Source organism: Citrus sinensis, chromosome 6 (genome assembly GCF_022201045.2).
Source record: "Citrus sinensis cultivar Valencia sweet orange chromosome 6, DVS_A1.0, whole genome shotgun sequence".
NCBI lineage: Eukaryota > Viridiplantae > Streptophyta > Magnoliopsida > Sapindales > Rutaceae > Citrus > Citrus sinensis.
Window position 1 is genome coordinate 32361 of NC_068561.1, and position 20438 is coordinate 52798.

General features: G+C 42.1%; 1 protein-coding gene across 1 annotated transcript; it reads left to right on the forward strand.

Annotated features, from left to right (window-relative positions):
* The first annotated feature begins 18141 nt into the window (after nucleotides 1-18141).
* LOC127902974 (uncharacterized) lies at nucleotides 18142-20226 on the forward strand. Its single transcript, XM_052443259.1, has 4 exons — nucleotides 18142-18817; nucleotides 19091-19242; nucleotides 19345-19869; nucleotides 19957-20226. The coding sequence occupies exons 1-4, from the start codon at nucleotides 18142-18144 to the stop codon at nucleotides 20224-20226; spliced, it is 1623 nt and encodes a 540-aa protein (XP_052299219.1).
* The last annotated feature ends 212 nt before the right edge of the window (nucleotides 20227-20438 follow it).

A 20438-nucleotide genomic window follows, 5' to 3' on the forward strand; every position in this document is an offset into this window, starting at 1 on the left:
TTTTGTAGATCACAAGTGGAAAAAGCAAATTGAACTGATTATGCTTATTTTATTAATCTTTGCATGTGTAAACCCAACAATGGAAATAGATTTGGGGCAACATTAAAGCCTCCGACTTGGAATATAATTTCTCAGGAATTGAAAACAGTCACGGAAAAATCTATTACCCGAAAAAATTAAAAATGGGTGTGATTACATGACATGGCAATACCTCACATGGCTACAAATAACAATGGCAACCTGATTGTTTATAATTCTGCTACTTATACTTTTGATTGACTGCCTTAAAGATGGGAAGCATACTTGAAAGTAACATTCTTTTAGTTTTTTTTTTTTTAAATTTAGTTGATAATGTCTTCTGGCATAGTCAGAGAGCTATCTAATGTTAGACATGTTCCTTCTTTTTTTTTTGATGAGAAAAGTAAAGCTTTTCAATTGATGAACTTAGCAAGAGTACACCTGATATGTTCTGGAAAGTTTTCCAGCCAAAAGACTTGACTTTCAAAACCTAGAGCCACAACCATGGGTTTATTCAAATCCAAACTAAATAAAATGGTTTGAGTTGGATAAATTATAAAAATGCATTATATTTGGGTTTTGATGTAAGAAACTATTTTATAATGATTTGGGTATGGTTTACCCATGGGCCATGAATAAATTCTCAAAACTCAAGTGACGTGTAAGTGAAAAATAAATTAAACAAGATAAATTCTCGCCATTGTCGCCTTCTTCGCAATTCCTCAAGAGAAAGAAGCATCGTATGTGTGTGCATGTTTCGTGACTTGTATTCTTGCTGGATCGGTGATTTTGAAATTTAATTTGAAGCCTCAACGAGCTTGCATTGGACCTCCACCTATTTGATCATTTGCTTATGAGGTAATACTCTTACACACTCCCAGTCACTGTTGAGATAAATCAAACTTCGAGACATTCTAAGCTGCATGTCACGGGCTCGCTTGGCGCTCAAGGTGGATACACTTAGAAGTGGGGGTTAACTTAGAAATTGGGCCACTAAAACAACTAACTAGTTGGGGTGCACTTAGCAAATCCCCCACCAAGGCCCAAAGTCTAGAACTCTCTACATATTACCCATTCACTAAAACTTTCTAGGACTCACCACTTGGGTCTCCAAGAATTTTGCCACTTGTAATAGAATTCTCTAGAACTAGGCATTCCACCCCCTATAAATAGGGGTGAGCATCCATCATTCTCATCACCACCAACACACCCACACAACACACCTAGTACACTACCTCTCAAGCTCTCTTGTACAAACACTCTTGTAATTATTCAAAGTGAAATACAATCATCTTTGGCCATTCCACTCTTATTTCCCTTAACATTTTCTCCAAGTGTGTGTGCTTGGCTTGTTTAGGGAGTAATCTAGGCTTACTTGGCGACTCACACGCTAAGGTCGCTCAAGTGCCGCACGGGAACTTACTGCGCAAAACTATCACCCCGTGACAAGTGGTATCAGAGCTACGGTTTGCACCCACACGCAAACTAGCTCATAGACGATGGCCAATCCTTCCAGCACATTGCAAGAGGACGCACTCAGTGCGGAGGTACAGGAGCAAGCTCGTGGCCGCGAGGAGGGAGGACGCGGACAACCAAAGTCCCGAGGTAAGTCCAAAGCCCCTTCTATGGATGCATTGGAACCTCGTGTTGCCACGCTCGAAACGTCAATGGCCGCTGTCCAAGACACCCTTGATACATTAGAGGAGCGAGTCGATGGCCTTGAGGGCGAATATGGCGAATTCACTGTAGCCACCAAAGCCCTTATGCAAGACCAAGCCGACTCTCTCCAAGGGGAGTTTCGAGCGTTCCATGACGAGCTGCTCAACCTGCGTACCTTCGTGCAAAATGAGTTGCGTGCAGTCCGTGCGGAGGTTGACGAGGTCCGCTCGGATTGGGCTTGGCACAAGCGCACACTCACGCTTAGCCCGGCTGCGGTTCTCGCAAGCTTGAGTGATGAGCGTCGCATTGACGTGCCCAAGCCCGATACTTATGATGGTGCGCGCAATGCCATTGTGGTGGATAACTTCCTGTTTGGGCTAGAACAATATCTCGACGCGATGGGTGTCCGAGATGATGCGTCAAAGGTAGGCACCGCGCCTACATTCCTCCGAGGCTCCGTGCAACTATGGTGGCGGCGGAAACACGGTGAGATGGGCAAGGGCATTTGCGCCATCAGCACATGGGCCGAATTTCAGCAGGAACTTCGCAAGCATTTTGCCCCAAGCAATGCGGAGAAGGAAGCACGAGCGCGGTTACGTCGGCTCAAGCAAACGGGTAGCGTCCACGATTACATCAACGACTTCACCACCCTTATGCTTGAGATTTATGACATGTCTGATAAGGACTCTCTTCTACTTTCAAGACGGAGCTTGATAGGCGTGGCGTGCAAACTCTCGACGATGCCATTGCCATTGCGGAATCACTCTCCGATTACTCCGCCCAGCCCAAAGACAAGAGGCCTAGCCATGGCAAAGGTGGGGGAGAGGGCCGAAAGGACAAAGGCCGCAACCGCAAGGAATGGGGACAGAAAAAGCCTCCAAGCGGCAAGAGCGGGCAGGCAAGACAGAAAAACAGCAGCCGCCAAAGCCTCGAAGCCCATGTTTCATTTGCAATGGCCCTCATTGGGTGCGCGACTGTCCAGAGAAAAAGTCGCTTAGCACCCTTGCCGCTCAGCTCAAGGGCGACTCTCCATCGACACCGGAAGAACCCCAACCTAGAGTGGGTTCCCTCAAACGCCTTGGAGCGCTTGAAAGCCATCCGCCCATAGCCACGAGGAAAGGGCTCATGTATGTGAACACCACAGTTAATGGGCAAGCTGTTCGGGCATTGCTCGACACCGGAGCCACCCACAACTTCATCTTGGAAGAAGAGGCTAAGAGCCTAGGCCTAAAGGTGACAAAGGACGGAGGCACAATGAAGGCGGTAAACTCACCCGCCAAGCCCATTGCTGGCACCGCACAAGGAGTGCGCGTTACTCTTGGAACGTGGAGCGGAAAGCTCGACGTCTCGATCGTGCCCATGGACGACTTCAAGATGGTCCTCGGTATGGAGTTCTTCGACCGAGTTCATGCATTTCCACTGCCGGCCATGAACTCCATAAGCATCCTCGATGGGAGTATGGCATGCATGGTTCCAGCCAAGCGCTCGAAGACTGCGGACAAGGCGCTCTCCGCCATGCAGTTCAAAAGGGCTTTTCGGAAGGATCCTAGCTTCTTGGTCTCCATCCGGGAGGTGAATAATGAAGAAGATCAAGAAGACTTGCCAAGCCAACCTCCTCCACTCATCCAATCAGTCCTTGACGAATTCAAGGACGTCATGCCTCCGAAGCTCCCACCAAGTCGAGAGGTGGAACATGAGATTGAGCTAGAGCAAGGCGCGAAGCCGCCAGCCTTAGCGCCTTACCGCATGGCGCCACCCGAGTTAGAAGAGTTGCGGAGGCAACTCAAAGACTTGCTTGATGCGGGCTACATCCGCCCTTCCAAGGCCCCGTTCGGTGCACCGGTACTTTTTCAAAAGAAGAAGGATGGATTTCTACGCATGTGCATCGACTATCGGGCGCTCAACAAGATTACAATCAAGAACAAGTATCCGATCCCCTTGATTGTGGACTTGTTCGATCAACTCGGCAGCGCGCGGTACTTCACCAAGCTCGACCTACAGTCCGGGTACTACCAAGTGCGCATCGCCAAGGGTGACGAACCAAAGACGACGTGCGTGACCAGGTATGGCTCTTTCGAATTTCTTGTTATGTCGTTTGGTCTCACCAATGCACCGGTGACATTCTGCACTCTCATGAACAAAGTTCTCCAACCGTTTCTCGACCGTTTTGTTGTGGTGTACTTGGATGACATTGTGGTGTACAGCACCACACTCGAGGAACATGCCCAACACTTACGGCAAGTTCTCCAAGTACTACGCAACAATGAACTCTACCTCAAGCTGGAAAAGTGCTCGTTTGCCCAACGAGAGGTGGAGTTTCTTGGCCACAAGATAGCGGACGGGAAACTCATGATGGAGGACACGAAAGTAAAGGCTATACTTGAATGGAAACCTCCCGCCAATGTACCCAAACTCCGGTCTTTTCTCGGGCTAGTGAACTATTACCGCCGCTTCATCAAAGGGTATTCGGCTAAAGCGGCACCCTTGACCGAACTATTGAAGAAGAACCGCACGTGGCATTGGTCCAAGGAATGCCAACGCGCTTTCGGAGAATTGAAGAAGGCTATTTTCGAACAGCCCATCCTCGCACTTCCAGACCATACAAAGCCATTTGAGGTTCAAACTGATGCCTCCGACTTTGCCATAGGTGGAGTACTCATGCAAGAATGTCACCCCATAGCGTTCGAGAGCCGGAAGCTCAATGACACGGAACGCCGCTACACCGTGCAAGAGAAGGAGATGACAGCCATTGTCCATTGCCTACGTGTGTGGCGACACTACTTGCTTGGCTCACACTTCGTGATCTTGACAGACAACGTAGCCACGAGCTACTTCCAAACACAAAAGAAGTTGAGCCTCAAGCAAGCTAGGTGGCAGGACTTTCTTGCGGAATTTGATTATAGGCTCGATTACAAGCCCGGAAAAGCCAACGTTGTTGCGGATGCTCTAAGTCGCAAGCGGAGTTGGCTACACTTAGCATGAGCCAGCCAAAGTCCGATCTCATCATGCGCATCAAGGAAGGCCTTCAACAAGATCCATTGGCGAAAGATTTGTTGGACAAGGTGCTTGAAGGGAGGACGAGACGATTTTGGCAAGAGGAAGGCATCCTCCTCACCAAGGGAGACCGACTATTTGTACCAAGGTGGGGAAATTTGCGACGAGAGGTGATCAAGGATTGCCATGATTCGAAGTGGGCTGACCACCCCGGAGTAGAGCACATGACCGCACTCGTCCAAGCCTCCTACTTTTGGCCACACATGAGGGATGACATTGAGGCCTACGTGCGGACATGTCTCGTGTGCCAACAAGACAAGGCGGATCGCCAACTTCCGGCGGGACTATTGGAGCCTTTACCAACAGCATCAAGACCATGGGAGAGTGTCACCATGGACTTTATCTCGGCCTTACCCAAATCCGAGGGGTGTGGAAGCATCATGGTGGTAGTCGACCGCTATAGCAAGTATGCAACTTTCATCGCCGCACCGACCGATTGCAAAGCGGATGAGGCTGCCCGCCTATTTGTCAAGCACATCATCAAACTTTGGGGAGTTCCAAAAAGCATCGTGAGCGACTGGGATCCACGCTTCACCAGATGCTTTTGGACGGAGCTCTTCAAGATGTTGGGAACCGACCTCAAGTTCTTAACAAGCTTTCATCCGCAAACGGATGGACAAACCGAGCGCATCAATAGCCTACTCGAGATGTATCTTAGGCATTATGTGAGCGCTCACCAGCGAGATTGGGTGAAGTTGCTGAACGTTGCCCAATTCTCATACAACCTACAATGGAGCGAGGCTACGGGCAAGAGTCAATTCGAGATCATCATGGGATTTCAGCCGACGACGCCCAACGCCATAGCCTCGACCTATGAAGGAAAGAGCCCAGCAGCCCACAAACTCGCTCACGAATGGCATGAAGAAGCGGATATCACGCGAGCATATCTCGACAGGGCCGCTCAGAGAATGAAAAAGTGGGCTGACTCAAGGAGACGCCACGTCGAGTACAAGGAAGGCGACCAAGTGATAGTGAAGCTCCTACCCCAACAGTTCAAGACATTGCGGAAAGTCCACAAAGGGTTAGTAAGACGATATGAAGGGCCTTTCGAAGTAGTTCGACGCGTGGGCAAAGTCTCCTACCAACTCCAACTTCCACCAAAACTCAAGATCCATCCGGTCATCCACGTGAGCTTGCTCAACCCATACCACGGAGACATGGGAGATCCAAGCCGAGGCAAGTCAAGACGTGCCTCAACCGCCGCTGTCACCGCTATTGACAAGGACATGGAGTACATTCTTGCGGATCGAGTAATCCGAAGACGAGGCATACCGGCTTACTATGAGTACTTGGTGAAATGGAAGAACCTCCCCGAGAGTGAAGCAACATGGGAGCGCGAAGACGATCTATGGCAATTCGCGGAACATGTGCAGCTCTACAAGCACAACAACGCGACGAGGACGCCGCGAACATAGGTGGGGGAGGATTGTCACGGGCTCGCTTGACGCTCAAGGTGGATACACTTAGAAGTGGGGGTTAACTTAGAAATTGGGCCACCAAGACAACTAACTAGCTGGGGTGCACTTAGCAAATCCCCCACCAAGGCCCAAAGTCTAGAACTCTCTACATATTACCCATTCACTAGAACTTTCTAGGACTCAGCACTTGGGTCCCCAAGCATTTTGCCACTTGTAATAGAATTCTCTAGAACTAGGCATTCCTCCCCCTATAAATAGGGGTGAGCATCCATCATTCTCATCACCACCAACACACCCACACAACACACCTAGCACACTAGCTCTCAAGCTCTCTTGTACAAACACTCTTGTAATTATTCAAAGTGAAATACAATCATCTTTGGCCATTCCACTCTTATTTCCCTTAACATTTTCTCCAAGTGTGTGTGCTTGGCTTGTTTAGGGAGTAATCTAGGCTTACTTGGCGACTCACATGCTAAGGTCGCTCAAGTGTCGCACGGGAACTTGCTGCGCAAAACTATCACCCCATGACATGCAGCTGCCTTTCTTCATAACTCTCACATGCCAAAGTCAGATACCATTGGAAATTGCAAAAAAACCCTTAGGTTTAACTCTATTTTTTTATATTCATTTTTAGCGGATTTAGTTAGCAATTTTTAATCAATCTATGGGTAGATAAGACGAGATTACAGGTTTCAACAAGGACATAAGATTATATAAATATTGAATCATGTATGAACTGAGTATTTTATAGGTCATTGCAGAATCAATTTGCTATTCTTTAGCTACTCAATTTTTTTTTTTTGGGAAATTGAAGTGCTAACTACAAGTAAGACGATGGCTGTTATTACAAGTGTGACAATCATTAATTTTCTTATGGTTAAAACTTTTTTAAGCTTTGTCATTTTGTGCTTTATGTTGAACATATTTAAGAGATAACATAATTAAAATTATATGATTTTTTTTGCTGAATTGCCTTAAAATTATATGATTTTTTTGGCTGAATGTGCATTATGGTTGTGTTTCCTTATATTTGGTAAATTTTTTGCTGAATTGACTTAGGATTTTATGACTTTTTTTTTCACTAAATTTTATATGGATGAGAACTCATATGATTTTATTTGCTGAATTGGCTTAAAATTATATGATGTGCATTATGGTTGTTATTCCTTATATTTGGTAAATTTTTTGCTGAATTGGCTTAGGATTATATGACTTTTTTTTTTCACTAAATTTTATATGGATGAGAACTCAATTTGTCACGGTAATAATTCCTTGGACACTTTGGCAACTACTCAAAGCAAGAGGAAAAAGCCATCAGAGAGATCGGAAATATGGGACCAATTCACTAAATACAATCCATGTAATAAATGCAAGTGTAATTATTATGGTAATGATTATGCTTGTTTATGCTTGTAAGAATAAACATGGGACTAAAATTGGGACTAGTACATTAAGGAATTATTTGTTGCGTTGTCCTAATTATTTGAGCACATTTGAGGATGAACATCAAACTTCTCATGAAATGAAAGATGAATCTACCAACAAAGTGTTGGCTCCACTGGCAATGAAGTCTGTTTAAGTGGCTTGACTGGGTTTGCTCCCTAGTTCGAGTCGCAGGGAAGTCGCCTTTGTTGGGAGAACCTGTGCCTCTCGGTTTGAGCGGGGACTTCTAGTCTGGGTTGTGGTACAGGCTTAAAGGTGCCTCCCACAGTTGGGGCCCTCCCCAGGATACCTTGTGGTTAAGACAAAAAAAAAAATATATGAATCTAAGTCTCATGTCTTTGATAAAGAAGAACGTAGAAAAGCCCTTACGAGGTTCGTTATTATTGATGAATTACCTTTTAGTTTTGTGGAGAAATAGGACTTTCAACAATATAGTAAGCAATTGGAACCAAACTTTGATCTACTGTCTAGGAGAACCCTTGCTAGAGATGTGTACAAAATTTTTTTTGGAGGAAAAGCAAAAATTGTGAAACTTTTTGGTTTCAAATAAGCAAAGGGTTTGCATACGAAAAAAATGATTATATACATTCACAAGCAAGGTCTTTAGGTGGAGCTAAGTACTTTTTATCTTTAGTTGATGACTTTTCTAAGATGGTTTAGGTTTATCCTTTAAGAAGCAAAGATCAAGCTTTAATAATTTTAATTATTGAAAAGTTTTGATCGAAACTCAAACAAATAGAAAATACAGAGTATTTAGGTGGAGCTAAGTACTTTTATCTTTGATGACTTTTCTAGGATGGTTTGGTTTATCCTTTAATAAGCAAAGATCGAACCTTTGATACTTTTAATAACTAGAAAGTTTCGATCGAAACTCAAACAAATAGAAAAGTCAGAGAACTTAGAATTGATAATGGTTTGGAGATCTTAACAGTCAATTTGATGATTTTTTTGACAAAAATGATATTCTTAGGCATAAGACAGTAGGCTTACATATGAGCAAAATGGTTTGGCTGAAAGAATGAATGCAACTCTAATGGAAAAATTTAGGTGCATGTTAATTCATTCTAAGCAACCTAAGGCACTGTGTGCTAAAGATTTAAACACAACATGTTATCTCGTTAATAGAAGTCCCTAAACTATTTTACATTTCAAAACTCCTTGTGAGATATGGTTAGAGAAGTTTGCAAATGTTTTGGTGTCCTGCTTATACACACTTAAAACAAGGCAAACTTAAACCTAGAGACTTAAAATGTGCCCTCTTGAGGTATTCTGATGGGGTCAAGACTTATAAGATTTGTTGTACTATTATGAAGCCACATAAGTGTATAATTGGTAGGGATGTGGTCTTCAATGAAACTGAAATGCTGAAGGATCAAGTTGCTACACAAGTAGATGTATAATAGTTCCAAAACCTGATGAATCTCATTTTGAGTGGAATTATCTTGAATTAAGGATGTGCATGATAGAGATCATAATGAATTTGATGATTAAGAAAATATAAGGCTACTAACTCAATATCAGGACAAATTTCCATTCAAGAATATTAACTCAGCAGGGATAAATAGAAGAGGACAGTGAAGGCACTTAAGAGATTGGAATATGCTGACTTAATAACATATACCTCCACAAGTAGCATATGAATTAGATTATAAAGAATTAAAATTTTATGCAAAAGCTGTTGCAATTCAAAATTCAGTTGAGCACATTTAGGCTATGTAGGATGACATGAAATCTCTTTATAAAAATGAAACTTAGGAGTTGATTTAGAAACTAGAAAGTAAGAAGATAGTAGGCTGCAAATGGATTTTCATGATCAAAGAAGGTATTCTTGGTGTTGAATCAAGAAGGTTCAAATCTAGGTTGATTACCTAAGCGTTCATACATAAAGAAATGATTGATTTCACTGAAGTATTCTCTTCATACAACATGTCTCAATTAGAATAATCTTATCACTTGTTGCTGTCAATGGCATGCATGTTCAACAGATGGATTTCAAAATTGCTTTCTTACAAGAAAAGCTTTAAGAAGAAATTGTAATGTCACAACTTGAAGACTTTATTGACCTTAAGAATTTAGATTGGGTTTTTTTATTGAAGAAATCCCTTTATGGCAAATTTGACAGCCATATGCAGAAGCTGCATTTTCATAGATGCAGTTATGATTGTTGTGCATAATTAAGAAAGGTTAACGAAGATGAAATGATGTATCTCATTCTATATGTTGATGACAAGCTTTTGGCTTATACATACATAAGGCAGATAGAGATATTGAAGTGGCAGCCACATGATGAGTTTGATTAAAATACCTTGGTTTTGTAAAAAGGATATGTGGAATGGTTGATTAGGGACAAAAAAGCCAAGACTTTGTTTATTTTTCAAGAAATAAATATTATCAAAGTCTTAGAAAAAATTGGGATGTTAAACAGCAAGTCAGTGTAAACACCTTTGGCTGCATATTTCAGATTATAGAATCAACAGTGTCCAAATATTAATCTTGAGCAATCATAAATGTCAAAAGTACTTATGCTAGTGTTGTTGGCTACTTAATGTATGTAATCGAGTTAACTAGGCTAGACATTTCATATGCTGCCAGTGTTGTGAGTAGGTTTATGGATAATCTTGGCAAAGAGTATTGGAGAGTTATAAAATAGATACTTAGGCATCTAAAGGGAGGTGAGAGACAAAACGATAGCTCGATGCTAGGTTATGTGTACTCTGATTATGCCGAATATCTTAACAATAGAAGGTCCCTTGCAAGTTACTTGTTCATTGTCGATAATTATACTATCAGTTGGAAAGCAGCACTGCAGAGTGTTGTGGCGTTGTCAACAACAGAGGCTGAGCATACAGTTGCTACAGAGCCTTTTAAGGAAACTATATGGTTAAACACTTATTGAATGAATTGTGTATTATCAATCTTCAGTAACAGTCTTCTATGATAGGCAAAGTGCTATTTATTTAAAGATCAGATGAAATTCTGATCTAAATTTTGACAAAATCAACTATTTCAAGCATTTTATTAAATTTTTTAGCACAAGTTTAGTGCATTTTTTAGGGCGAAATTCACTAATGAAGGGATAAGGATTTTAATTTTGAGCTTATTTTTTACATGCATATAGACATCGGTGAAACAACTAAGAATCAATTTTGGTGCCTGCGTGAGATTTTGCACTCATTTCGACCTTCAATCTAATGTCATAACACAAAATTTTATGCCTTATTCATCTGATGGCCTTTTCTTACCAATTTCTACATCGGCCAAAGAGTTTCGCATTAATTCAACAAGTTCTTCTTTATTTTGTTAGGAACTTTTTAGAAGATTTGTGAAAATCATTCTTGTGCTCTCCAAACATCTCAGAACAACCTTGTTGTTGTACAAATTTTAATGTACTCGCAAGCACACGAATCTATTATAGTAAAGATCAATGGTGACAAGTGACGATCCCACGAGGAGGTGGATTTTAATTGTGTGCAGAATTAATTTTGTAAATGGGTGATTGGATTTGTGGTGGAAATGATTTGAAATATGCTAAATCTTAAATTGAATTGGTGAGAATAAATTCTAAAATTGGAATTGAAATGGCGAGAATAAATTGAAGAGAAATCTATTGAAATGACGTACTTGGGTATCTGGATCCGTATCAACATGCATCATGGGCTAAATAATCCGTATTAATGCCAATTAAATCATGAGGGGGGAATCCACACCTCATGAACCACGCTCTAATTAATATGGTGCTAAGGGCTTATCGTGCCAAATAATAATAACCTTGTACTAGAGAGCCGGTGTAACCAAGGCGGTATCTAGACAATACTATTATTATTTATCGACGAAAAGTCAAAACATCCACAAAAATTAGAGGGGAAGAGAAAATAAATTTACCAAATTAAGCCCATGACACATGTTGAGACTTCACCTTCAACCCAAGCTTGAAAGAAAATTAGCTACTCATAATTGAACTAGGGGCAAAATGGGAATTTATTAAAATACTAAGAAAATACAAGATGGAGAGAGAATTACAGAAAATGAATCCCAAAAATGGATTCAGAGATATCAAATTAAGGGGGGAGGCCCCCTTTTTATAGATACATGGAGTAAATTATGGCCATCAGATTAAAAACAGTTTGGACGCTCAGGATTGCGCCACGTCATCAGTCAACAGTCCACGGTTTGACCACGCGGATGAACAGTAACACGGTTTGACTCGGATGAACATTAACGCGGTTTGACTTGGATGAACAGTAACACGGTTTGGTTGAAAATAATCCTGTGTGATGCATGTATCGTACGCGAGATTTTTCGTCCACTGATATGCTGCCACATCACCATCAACAGTACATAAGAATTTTAGCCCAACAGGATCGTGACACCTCATCAGTCAATGCCACATCATCGGTCAATGCCACATCATCATCCGTCTATGTGAACAGTGTCGTGAACAGTAACGTATACAGTACCGTACACGTGAATAGTACCGTACATGTGAACAGTGCCATTTTTCTTTTTATGCTCCTCCTAAGGTTTTCGACCGTCCTGAGTTCAAAAGTGATGTTCATTTTGCCATCTGATTTCTCGTTTATTGTGAAATGACTATGATGCCCATAAAATACATAAAATACTTAATTAAAATAAAACACATGTAATTAAATCACAAGAAGGTTAAATACATAAAAGTAAGGGTTGTTAGTAAGACTTGAAATATAAAATGACGGTTTTCTCCTTTATAAATATGCATTTTCTAACATTCAACACTTGTAAAACCTCACTTAGGCTAAGGAATTGACTCTTATTTCATATTGTGTTCTCATCTTGCCATTAGCTTTGAATTCAACACTTAATTCCTTCAATAGTGAATATGCCCATAGAAAAATCTAAAACCATGTGCTATAGCCTTTGGTTCTAGGCTTGAATGGCGCAAAACATCACTTGAGCCTTGAATCGACTTTCATTTAATGTTGTGATAGGTTTATATCTAGATACATGCCTTCTAAAGAGTTTTATATCAATGTAATAGGTTCTCCATAATTTTTGGGAATTTTTTTTGAAAATTATGAGAAAATTATCCATGTTGTTTTGTAATGACCTCGTAAAACTTCACCAAGGCATCATAATCGGCTCTTGTATGATTTGATGATGTCTTCTCACTAATGTCAAAGGCATGCAAAAAGTTAACATGAAATTCAATGCCCAACACCTTCAATGTCGAATACAGATTTAAACTACCTAGAAACAAGTGCTATACCCTTCGATTATATGCCTAAATGGGCGTAAAACCTCATCTATGCCTTAGAGTCAACTATTGTTTGATCTTGCAGTCTCATTTTGCCAATGTCTGTGCCTGCAAAGAGTTATGCATCAACCCAACGAGTTCTTTTTTTTTTAACTAATTATACTAAAATTATTCATGTGGTCTTGTAATGACCTCATAAAACCTCACTTGGCACTGGGATTTAACTCATGTTTGATCTTATGGCCTTGTCCTACCAATATCTACATGCATGCAAAAAATCAACTCAAAGTTCAACCGCCAACCTCTTGATCAGCGAATACATCCCATCTTTAAAATGGTCTACAACCATGTGCTATAGACCTCGATTATAGGCCCAAATGGGTGCAAAACCTCACTCGGGACTCGTAATTGACTTTTGTTTGATCTTGAGGTCTCTTCTTGCCAATGCCTACAATTTTTATGGGTTTTATGTCAATCAAACAAGTTGTTGAGTACTGGAGAATGCATATTTATAAAAGAGTAAAATTGTCAATCTAACATTTCTACTTTTATGTATTTAAGTCCCTTGAACTTTGATTGTGTGAATTTTGTTATAATTTGAGTATTTTATGTATTTCATGGGTATTTTGGTTATTTCATGATTCACAAGAAAATGGACAGTAAAACAAACAGTATTTTTGAGTTCAGAATAGCTAAAAAACTCAGGAAGGACATAAAAGGCAAAATCATACACGAACAGTACCTCTTTATATATAAACAATACCGTATCTGTGAACACTACTATAATTTTACAATTTTGGCTAGGCCCAGCTGATGTGGCATTGACTAATGATGTGACAGCATCTTATTGGACCGATGATGCCGCATAAGTGATGATGAAGAGTTGATCAATGATGTCGCAGCACATTATTGGACCAAAAAGTGGATCAAAAAATGCGCGAATGATATATGCACATACACGGAATAATAGCCCTGATAATGTGTTCTATCCAATCAAAGCTTGCCATATTGTGCAATCCTAAGCGTCTCAAATTATTTTCATCCGATGGGCATGATTTACTTACCATATCTATAAACAGGGGGCTCCCCTTAACTTGACACCCTTGGATTCATTTTTTAACTCTATTTTTTGTGATTCCCTCTTTATCTTATATTTTCTACATATTTTAATAAAATTTCCATTTTGCCTCTAATTAAAAAAATAAGTAACTAATTAGTTCTCAAGCGTGAGTTGAAGGTAAAGTCGTACATGATCCATGGGCTTAATTTAGTAAGTTTATTCACCCTCTCTAAGATATAATTGGATTATTTTGGCTCACCATTGACAAATAGTAATAATTGTATCTAGATTTTACACTAGTATACCAGTTCCCTAGTGCAAAATTAGTACTATTTGGCATGATGAGCACTTTATACTAATTAATTTAAAAAAACTCCCTTTTAGTATTTATGGTCTTTCTTGAGTCAGTGTTGACAGAGAATATTTCTAAGTTATTTAGTAGACAATCTTGTCATATTTTCGACAACAAGACTGTTATCACCTGACACAACATGTAGTTGACACCATATTTAGCAGAAGATTATTTCCTTTGGCACAATGAGTGCTTGATACAACATTTATTAGATTTAGGCTTATGAGGAGTGGAAATATCCTCTCATAAATTAATTGGAATTAAAAAGGAAATTAAGCCTATGGTAAAATATTGAGTGTGAATCTAAAGACTCAAGCACTTCATTTATATTGTTCCATCTTTAACTCATTCCCGCCATTTTATTTTAAATCTTAAGATAAATAAATCACATCCAACCAACTCACAAACAAACTTGGAAAATTAACCCTACACACAATTAAATCCAGCTCCTCATGGAATCAACACTCATCACCATTAATATATATTAAAATAGATTCGTACGCTTGTGAGTACAATAAAATTTGCACAACACAAGTGCTCCATAATTGTTGGGAATATTTTAAAAAATTATGTAAAAATTATTGTTGTGGTGCTGTAAAGTCTCGTAACGATCTCATAAAACCTCCCCGGCCTTACGATGGACTTCCGTCTAATCTTATCTCTTGCCAGTGTCTATATGCATTTAAAAGATGGGCTTGAAATTTAACTCAACCACCTTCAATGATAAACATGCCCCTAAAAGGGGCCAAAAATGTGTTTTTATGGCCTTATTGGTCCCAAAACATCACGTAGGCCTCGAAATCGACTTCTGTCTTGTGTTCTCATCTTACCAATCTTGTCTTGCCAATTTTTATAGCTCCTAAAGAGATTCATGTCCATCTAACAAGTTATCTATAATTTTTGGGAACTTTTTCAAAAGTTATATGCAAATTGTTCCTATAGACTCATAATGTCTCATAACAACCTTGGAAAACCTCATCCAGGCCATAGTATTGACTACGATTTGAGCCTCTGGTCTTGTCTTGCCAATGTCTACATGCATGCAAAAAATAAATTCAAAATTCAATCTCTTACCTATTCAGCAGCAAATAAATCGCTAAACCAACCCAGAACCATGTACTATAACCTACGATTTTATTGAAAAATACGATTCTAAATTGACTTGGAATCGTGTTATAGCCTTGGGTTCTAGGCCTAAATGGATGCAGAACCTCATTCGAGCTCATAATCCACTCTGTTTGCACCTTTGCTTCTGTCTAGTCAATCTCAATATGCATGTAAAAAGGCCTAGAACTGTGTGCTATAGCCTTCGCTTCTAGGCCAACTAGGTACAAACCTCACCCGAGCCTAGAAATTGACTCTTGTTTTATTTCATGGTCTCATTTTAGTAATGTCTATGCCAACCAAAGAGTTTTGCTTCAATCCGATAAGTTCTTCACAATTGTTGGGATTTTCTTTTGAAAATTATTCTTGTGGTCTTGTAATGTCTTGTAACGACCTTGTAAAATTTACCTGGGCCTCAAAATTGAGTCTTTTTTTTTTATTTATGGTCTTGTCTCACTATGTCTATGTGCGTAAAAAAGGTAAGATAAAAAACTCAACCCTAACCCCTTTAATGATAAATACGTGCGTCAAAAAGATCATATCAAAATTCAACCCCGACCGTTTTAATGATGAATATGCACCCAAAATGGCCTAGAACTATGTATTATAACCTTCAATTATTGCCCAAATGTGCGTAAAACGTCATCCAGGCCTTCGAATTGCTTCATATTTAATCCCAAAAAGTTTTGCATCAATTGAAAGTTCTCCATAATTTTGGGGATTTTTTAAAAATTATGCAAAGGTTATTCATGCAGTCTCGTAGTACCTTGTAATGACTTCGTACAAATTCAGCCGGCCCTCACAATTGAGTTCCGCTTGATTCCGTGGTCTTGACTCGCCAATGTTTACTAATATGTAGTAACTCGACTTGAAATTGAAACCCTAGCATTTCAAGGACAAATACGCTCCCTAAAAAGGCTTAGAACCATGTGTTATAGTCTACTCTTCTAACCCTAAATGGGTAAAAAACCTTACCTGAGCCCAAAATTATCTCTTATTTGATCTTATAGGTTTGTCACACCAATGTTTATACCTACAAAAAAGTTTCATATCAATCCAACATGTTCTTTATAACTTTTGTGAATTTGTTCAAAAATATTAAAAAATAATTCCTATAGTCTCGCAACGTCTCATAATTGACTAGTTGAATCAAAATAACCCCTTCAGCTCAAATTCAACCCTTTAACCCTTCAACGAGAGTCAATTCTGAGGACCAACTAATGTCCGCGACCATTAAAAAATCAACTCAAATTCAACCCCTTAACCCTTCAACGACGAATATGGCTCTAAAGTGTCACAGAACATGTGCTAAAACATATGACTCTAGGTCCAAATCATTGCAAAACCTCACAAATGCCTCAAAATCAACTTTTGTCTGTTCTAATAGTCTCCCTTCAGCAATGTCTGTTGATGCGGAAAAACTGCTCGCCCTTGGACCGACCAGATTCTGTCACCAACGTTTATGTTATCAACTATCACTCGAACCACTGGGGTTGGAATTGTTGATGCGGGATTCCGATTCTCCTCGTTATACGACTAGGATTTCTGCCCGATCAACTTCTTCACGACCAGAAGATCTTCTCGCGAGGCTTCTTCTCCAGAGGTTCCTGCGCACACAGACAAGTCAGAGTACGCCGGTTGTTTTCCCGGTGCAAACCCTCCGACGCTCAAGTCAGATATGAAGGTTCCGGGAACGCTCGCCACAGATCTTATGGCTCTTTTTGTGATTTTCTCTCCTTTTGAAGTTCTTTTCTCTTTTATCTCAAAAATGCTAACCCTTTTACCTTCGTTGGCTACCTTTTTATAGGCTTCCCCTGAATCCGAGTCTTCCGCTTTTTTCGAGACAGTATGGGACTTTGACTGCTGCGTTATGGGCAAACGCGGGATCTTGCGTGTTACGCCACGGTTCTGGGGAAAGCGTAGCTGTCGTGGTTCTGTGAGATCTTGCGTGTTACGCCACGGTTCTGGGGAAAGCGTGGCTGTCGCAGTTCTGTGAGATCTTGCGTGTTACGCCACGGTTCTGGGGGAAGCGTGGCTGTCGTAGTTCTGTGAGATCTTGCGTGTTACGCCACGGTTCTGGGAAAAGCGTGGCTGTCGTACCTAGATTCTCGGGCTGGGGAGCCCGTCTTGCCGACTGCCGTCGACCGGGTCTCCTCGCCTCTCGACCTCTAGCCGGAATGGCCTTATGCTCCTTACAGGAAATTGGCCTCGTGGATGAGCAGGATATTTTTGCTCTTGTTCCCCCGCGCACCAGGCTTTTACGGGACATACCGGTTCGCAGAACTCTGCCATCAGATATCTGCTCACCATGCCTGGTCTCGTCGATGTATTTCTCCCAAACACCGGTCCCCCAGTTTCTGGTGTTGGGTAATGTAGTGGACCAGCAGTAGAAACTCGTTAGTACTCGTTCGTGTGGGATTGGAAAAGGCTGCCAAGAGTCATGTCGCATTTAATTGCGGACGAAGTGACGTGGCGGGAATCAACCCCTCCATTTGAATTTCAGATCTACGGTTGCAAGATTCTTGGGATATGTGTCATTAAATACTGGCAGCCCAAGAGTTTGCTTCTCAGTAAGAAAAACCCAAAATCCTCAAACACGAACTCGCCTTTTTCTCTCTTCTCGTCTCCCCGGCGAACGAAACTCGGCACTACAGCTTTCACCGCTCTCTCTCTCTGACCGAGTCCCGGCTTCAGGTATTTCTTCTATTTTCTCGGTATTGGTTAGTTGTAGATAATTTCCTTTCTCTCTGCTTTGCCTGAGGTTGTAGTTGGCGGTGGTGTTTTGGTTAGAACTTAGGATATGTCGAAGGGTAAGGAGAAAGTCGTTGAGGTTGGTGACGACGAACTAGGTTTCTTGCCTAGTCTGCTCGCTGATTCTGCTTTTGACCCCGGGGCCCCCTTAGAACCCACTAGGTCTAGTGTCAGGACTAGCGCTAGGAGGATGTCCCCCCAAACGACCTCCACGAGCGGAAGTAGTGGTGAAGAGGGACCTTCTGGCTCGGAAGACACCCTAAGTGAGGATCAAGGAGGTGATTCTGGTGAGGGATCTTCGCCAGGAGCGCCGCGACCAGAGAGGCGCAGTACCGTAGGAGGTAGAGCCTCGTTGCGGGATTATGCTATTGATTACATGACCTGCACGACCACATTCAACGAGCTGGATGACCTCCGGCTCAGGTATAGCATTCCTGGTGAAATTCCCCTCAAGATCCCAGGAAAGAAGGATACACCTAGCCGGCCTCCTAGGGGATACGTTACCCTGTTTCTGGAAAGCTTTAAGTTTGGGCTAAGGTGTCCCTTACAACCCTACTTTGCCCGTATACTTAACGGGCTGAATCTGGCTCCTGGTCAGCTGAACCCCAATGGGTGGAGAGTGCTCTCTGGTCTGTTCATATTGTGGGACAGATGTTGCCAGAGCGAGCCCACGACTGATGAGGTGAAGCACCTATACCAGCTAAAGAGCAGCCCTAAAGATGCCGGTTGGTACTACTTCCAATCTAGTACCAAGAGCAGGAAACCCATAACTGATCTTCCAACTGGTGGTGGTGGGACTTGGAAGAGGAAATTCTTTTTTGCTGGGGGTCCTTGGGGTCAAGTTGCACGGGTTGACGGGAACGATTATCGCGTCCCACCCCGTTTCGTGGTCCCAGGTTGTATGCTCGCTCTAGATGTCTCGTATCCATAATTGTTCTTGCTTTATTGGCTTGTCTCTAACCAAGTGTCCATTTCCAATCTGCTCGTTTGTGTTGTAGTTTCCTGGGGTGTTCATTTCCCGCTCCAACCTAGTCAGCTTAAACGGGTCGAGGCTGTACTGGCCAATTCCTGCTCGAGCCGAGAACTGCTATCTACGTACAACTTCCTCGAGTCTCGGTTGATACTTCCTGGCCATAAGATGGAGGACGCAGTGATTGGAGCTCTGACCAGGAAACGCTCTCGGCCTCCAACAGCCAAGAGGGACCAGAACAAAGATGTTCCTGCTGCGAAATGAAAGAACATCGTGCAGCAGGTTCCTCCCTTGCAGGCTTTTCCTCCTGCTCCTGCTCAAGTCGGGGAACCTAGTGGAGCAGCCACTGATCCTGCTTCCTCTTCTCCACTTGTTGTGCCTCGGTCTCGCTTACCCGACAACCGACCAGAACACTTGGTTTCCTATCTCAATGAGTTGTCTAAACTCGTGAGCAAGAAGGACCTGGAGGACTTTGATGGTTGTACCCTGGGCGAGCTGGTGGGAGCCATGCAGTATAGCGCTTTCCATCTCAGCTGCATGACCACCTACTATAAGGCCAAGGTTGGCTGTTACGACAGGAAGATAAAGGAGGACATTCAATCGGTGACGACCAGAGCTGACGTTGCCGAGAAAAAGGCGGGGGAGCTAAACGTTGAGAACCTCAAGCTGATAGAGCAAGAGTCTCTCGCTCAAGCAAAAGCCATTACCCTCGAGGAGGAGTTGACCAAGGTTAAGGAGGATCTGCAAAGGCAGAGGGCTATGTATGAGGCTCAGCTCGAATCTCTCCGCGATTCCCACCGAGCTCAGGTCGAGAACTTGGAGAGGGAGGCCGACAACCAGTACGACCAGGGACTTCGGCATTCCTATCGTTGCATCATGGCCGTCCTCTGGAAGCAACACCCTGATCTGAGGATGGATGACCTTGCAGCTGGTGTTGCTCAACATATGGACGAGGAGGCGGCCAAGGAGGATGTCGAAGGGGTAGAGCCGATCGTGATTGAGGAGGAAAACTCTCCTCCTCGTGCAGTCCCTGCTGATGTAGGCGAGGCGAGCACCCCCCGGATGCGACTGGTGATACCCCTCCTGCACCTGAGGAGGTCCAGCCAACCGACGCTGCTGGGCTTACTGATCCACGATCTTCTTGATATATTTCTTGTATTGTAATGAACAATGTTTGTGAAGATTATCTGCTTTGTTAATTATTAACAAATTAATAAAAATGTTTTTGATTACTCTCTTGTGTTATAATTACGAGAGTCTGCTCGTCTTCGTCTGGTCGAGCTGGCTACGGCTTGGTATATGGTTTTGCCACCTGCCTTAGAAAATTTTCCGATGTTTGGGATTCTGCTCGCCTCCGCACGGTCGAGCAGATCCTG

Excerpts from the sequence above, each read along its gene's own strand:
- LOC127902974 (XM_052443259.1), top strand. The coding sequence starts at position 18,142 with ATGTCGAAGGGTAAGGAGAAAGTCGTTGAGGTTGGTGACGACGAACTA. Across the intron at positions 18,818-19,090 it reads GAGCAGCCCTAAAGATGCCG|TTTCCTGGGGTGTTCATTTC; the intron begins GTTGGTACTACT and ends TTTGTGTTGTAG. Across the intron at positions 19,243-19,344 it reads GCCATAAGATGGAGGACGCA|GTTCCTCCCTTGCAGGCTTT; the intron begins GTGATTGGAGCT and ends ATCGTGCAGCAG.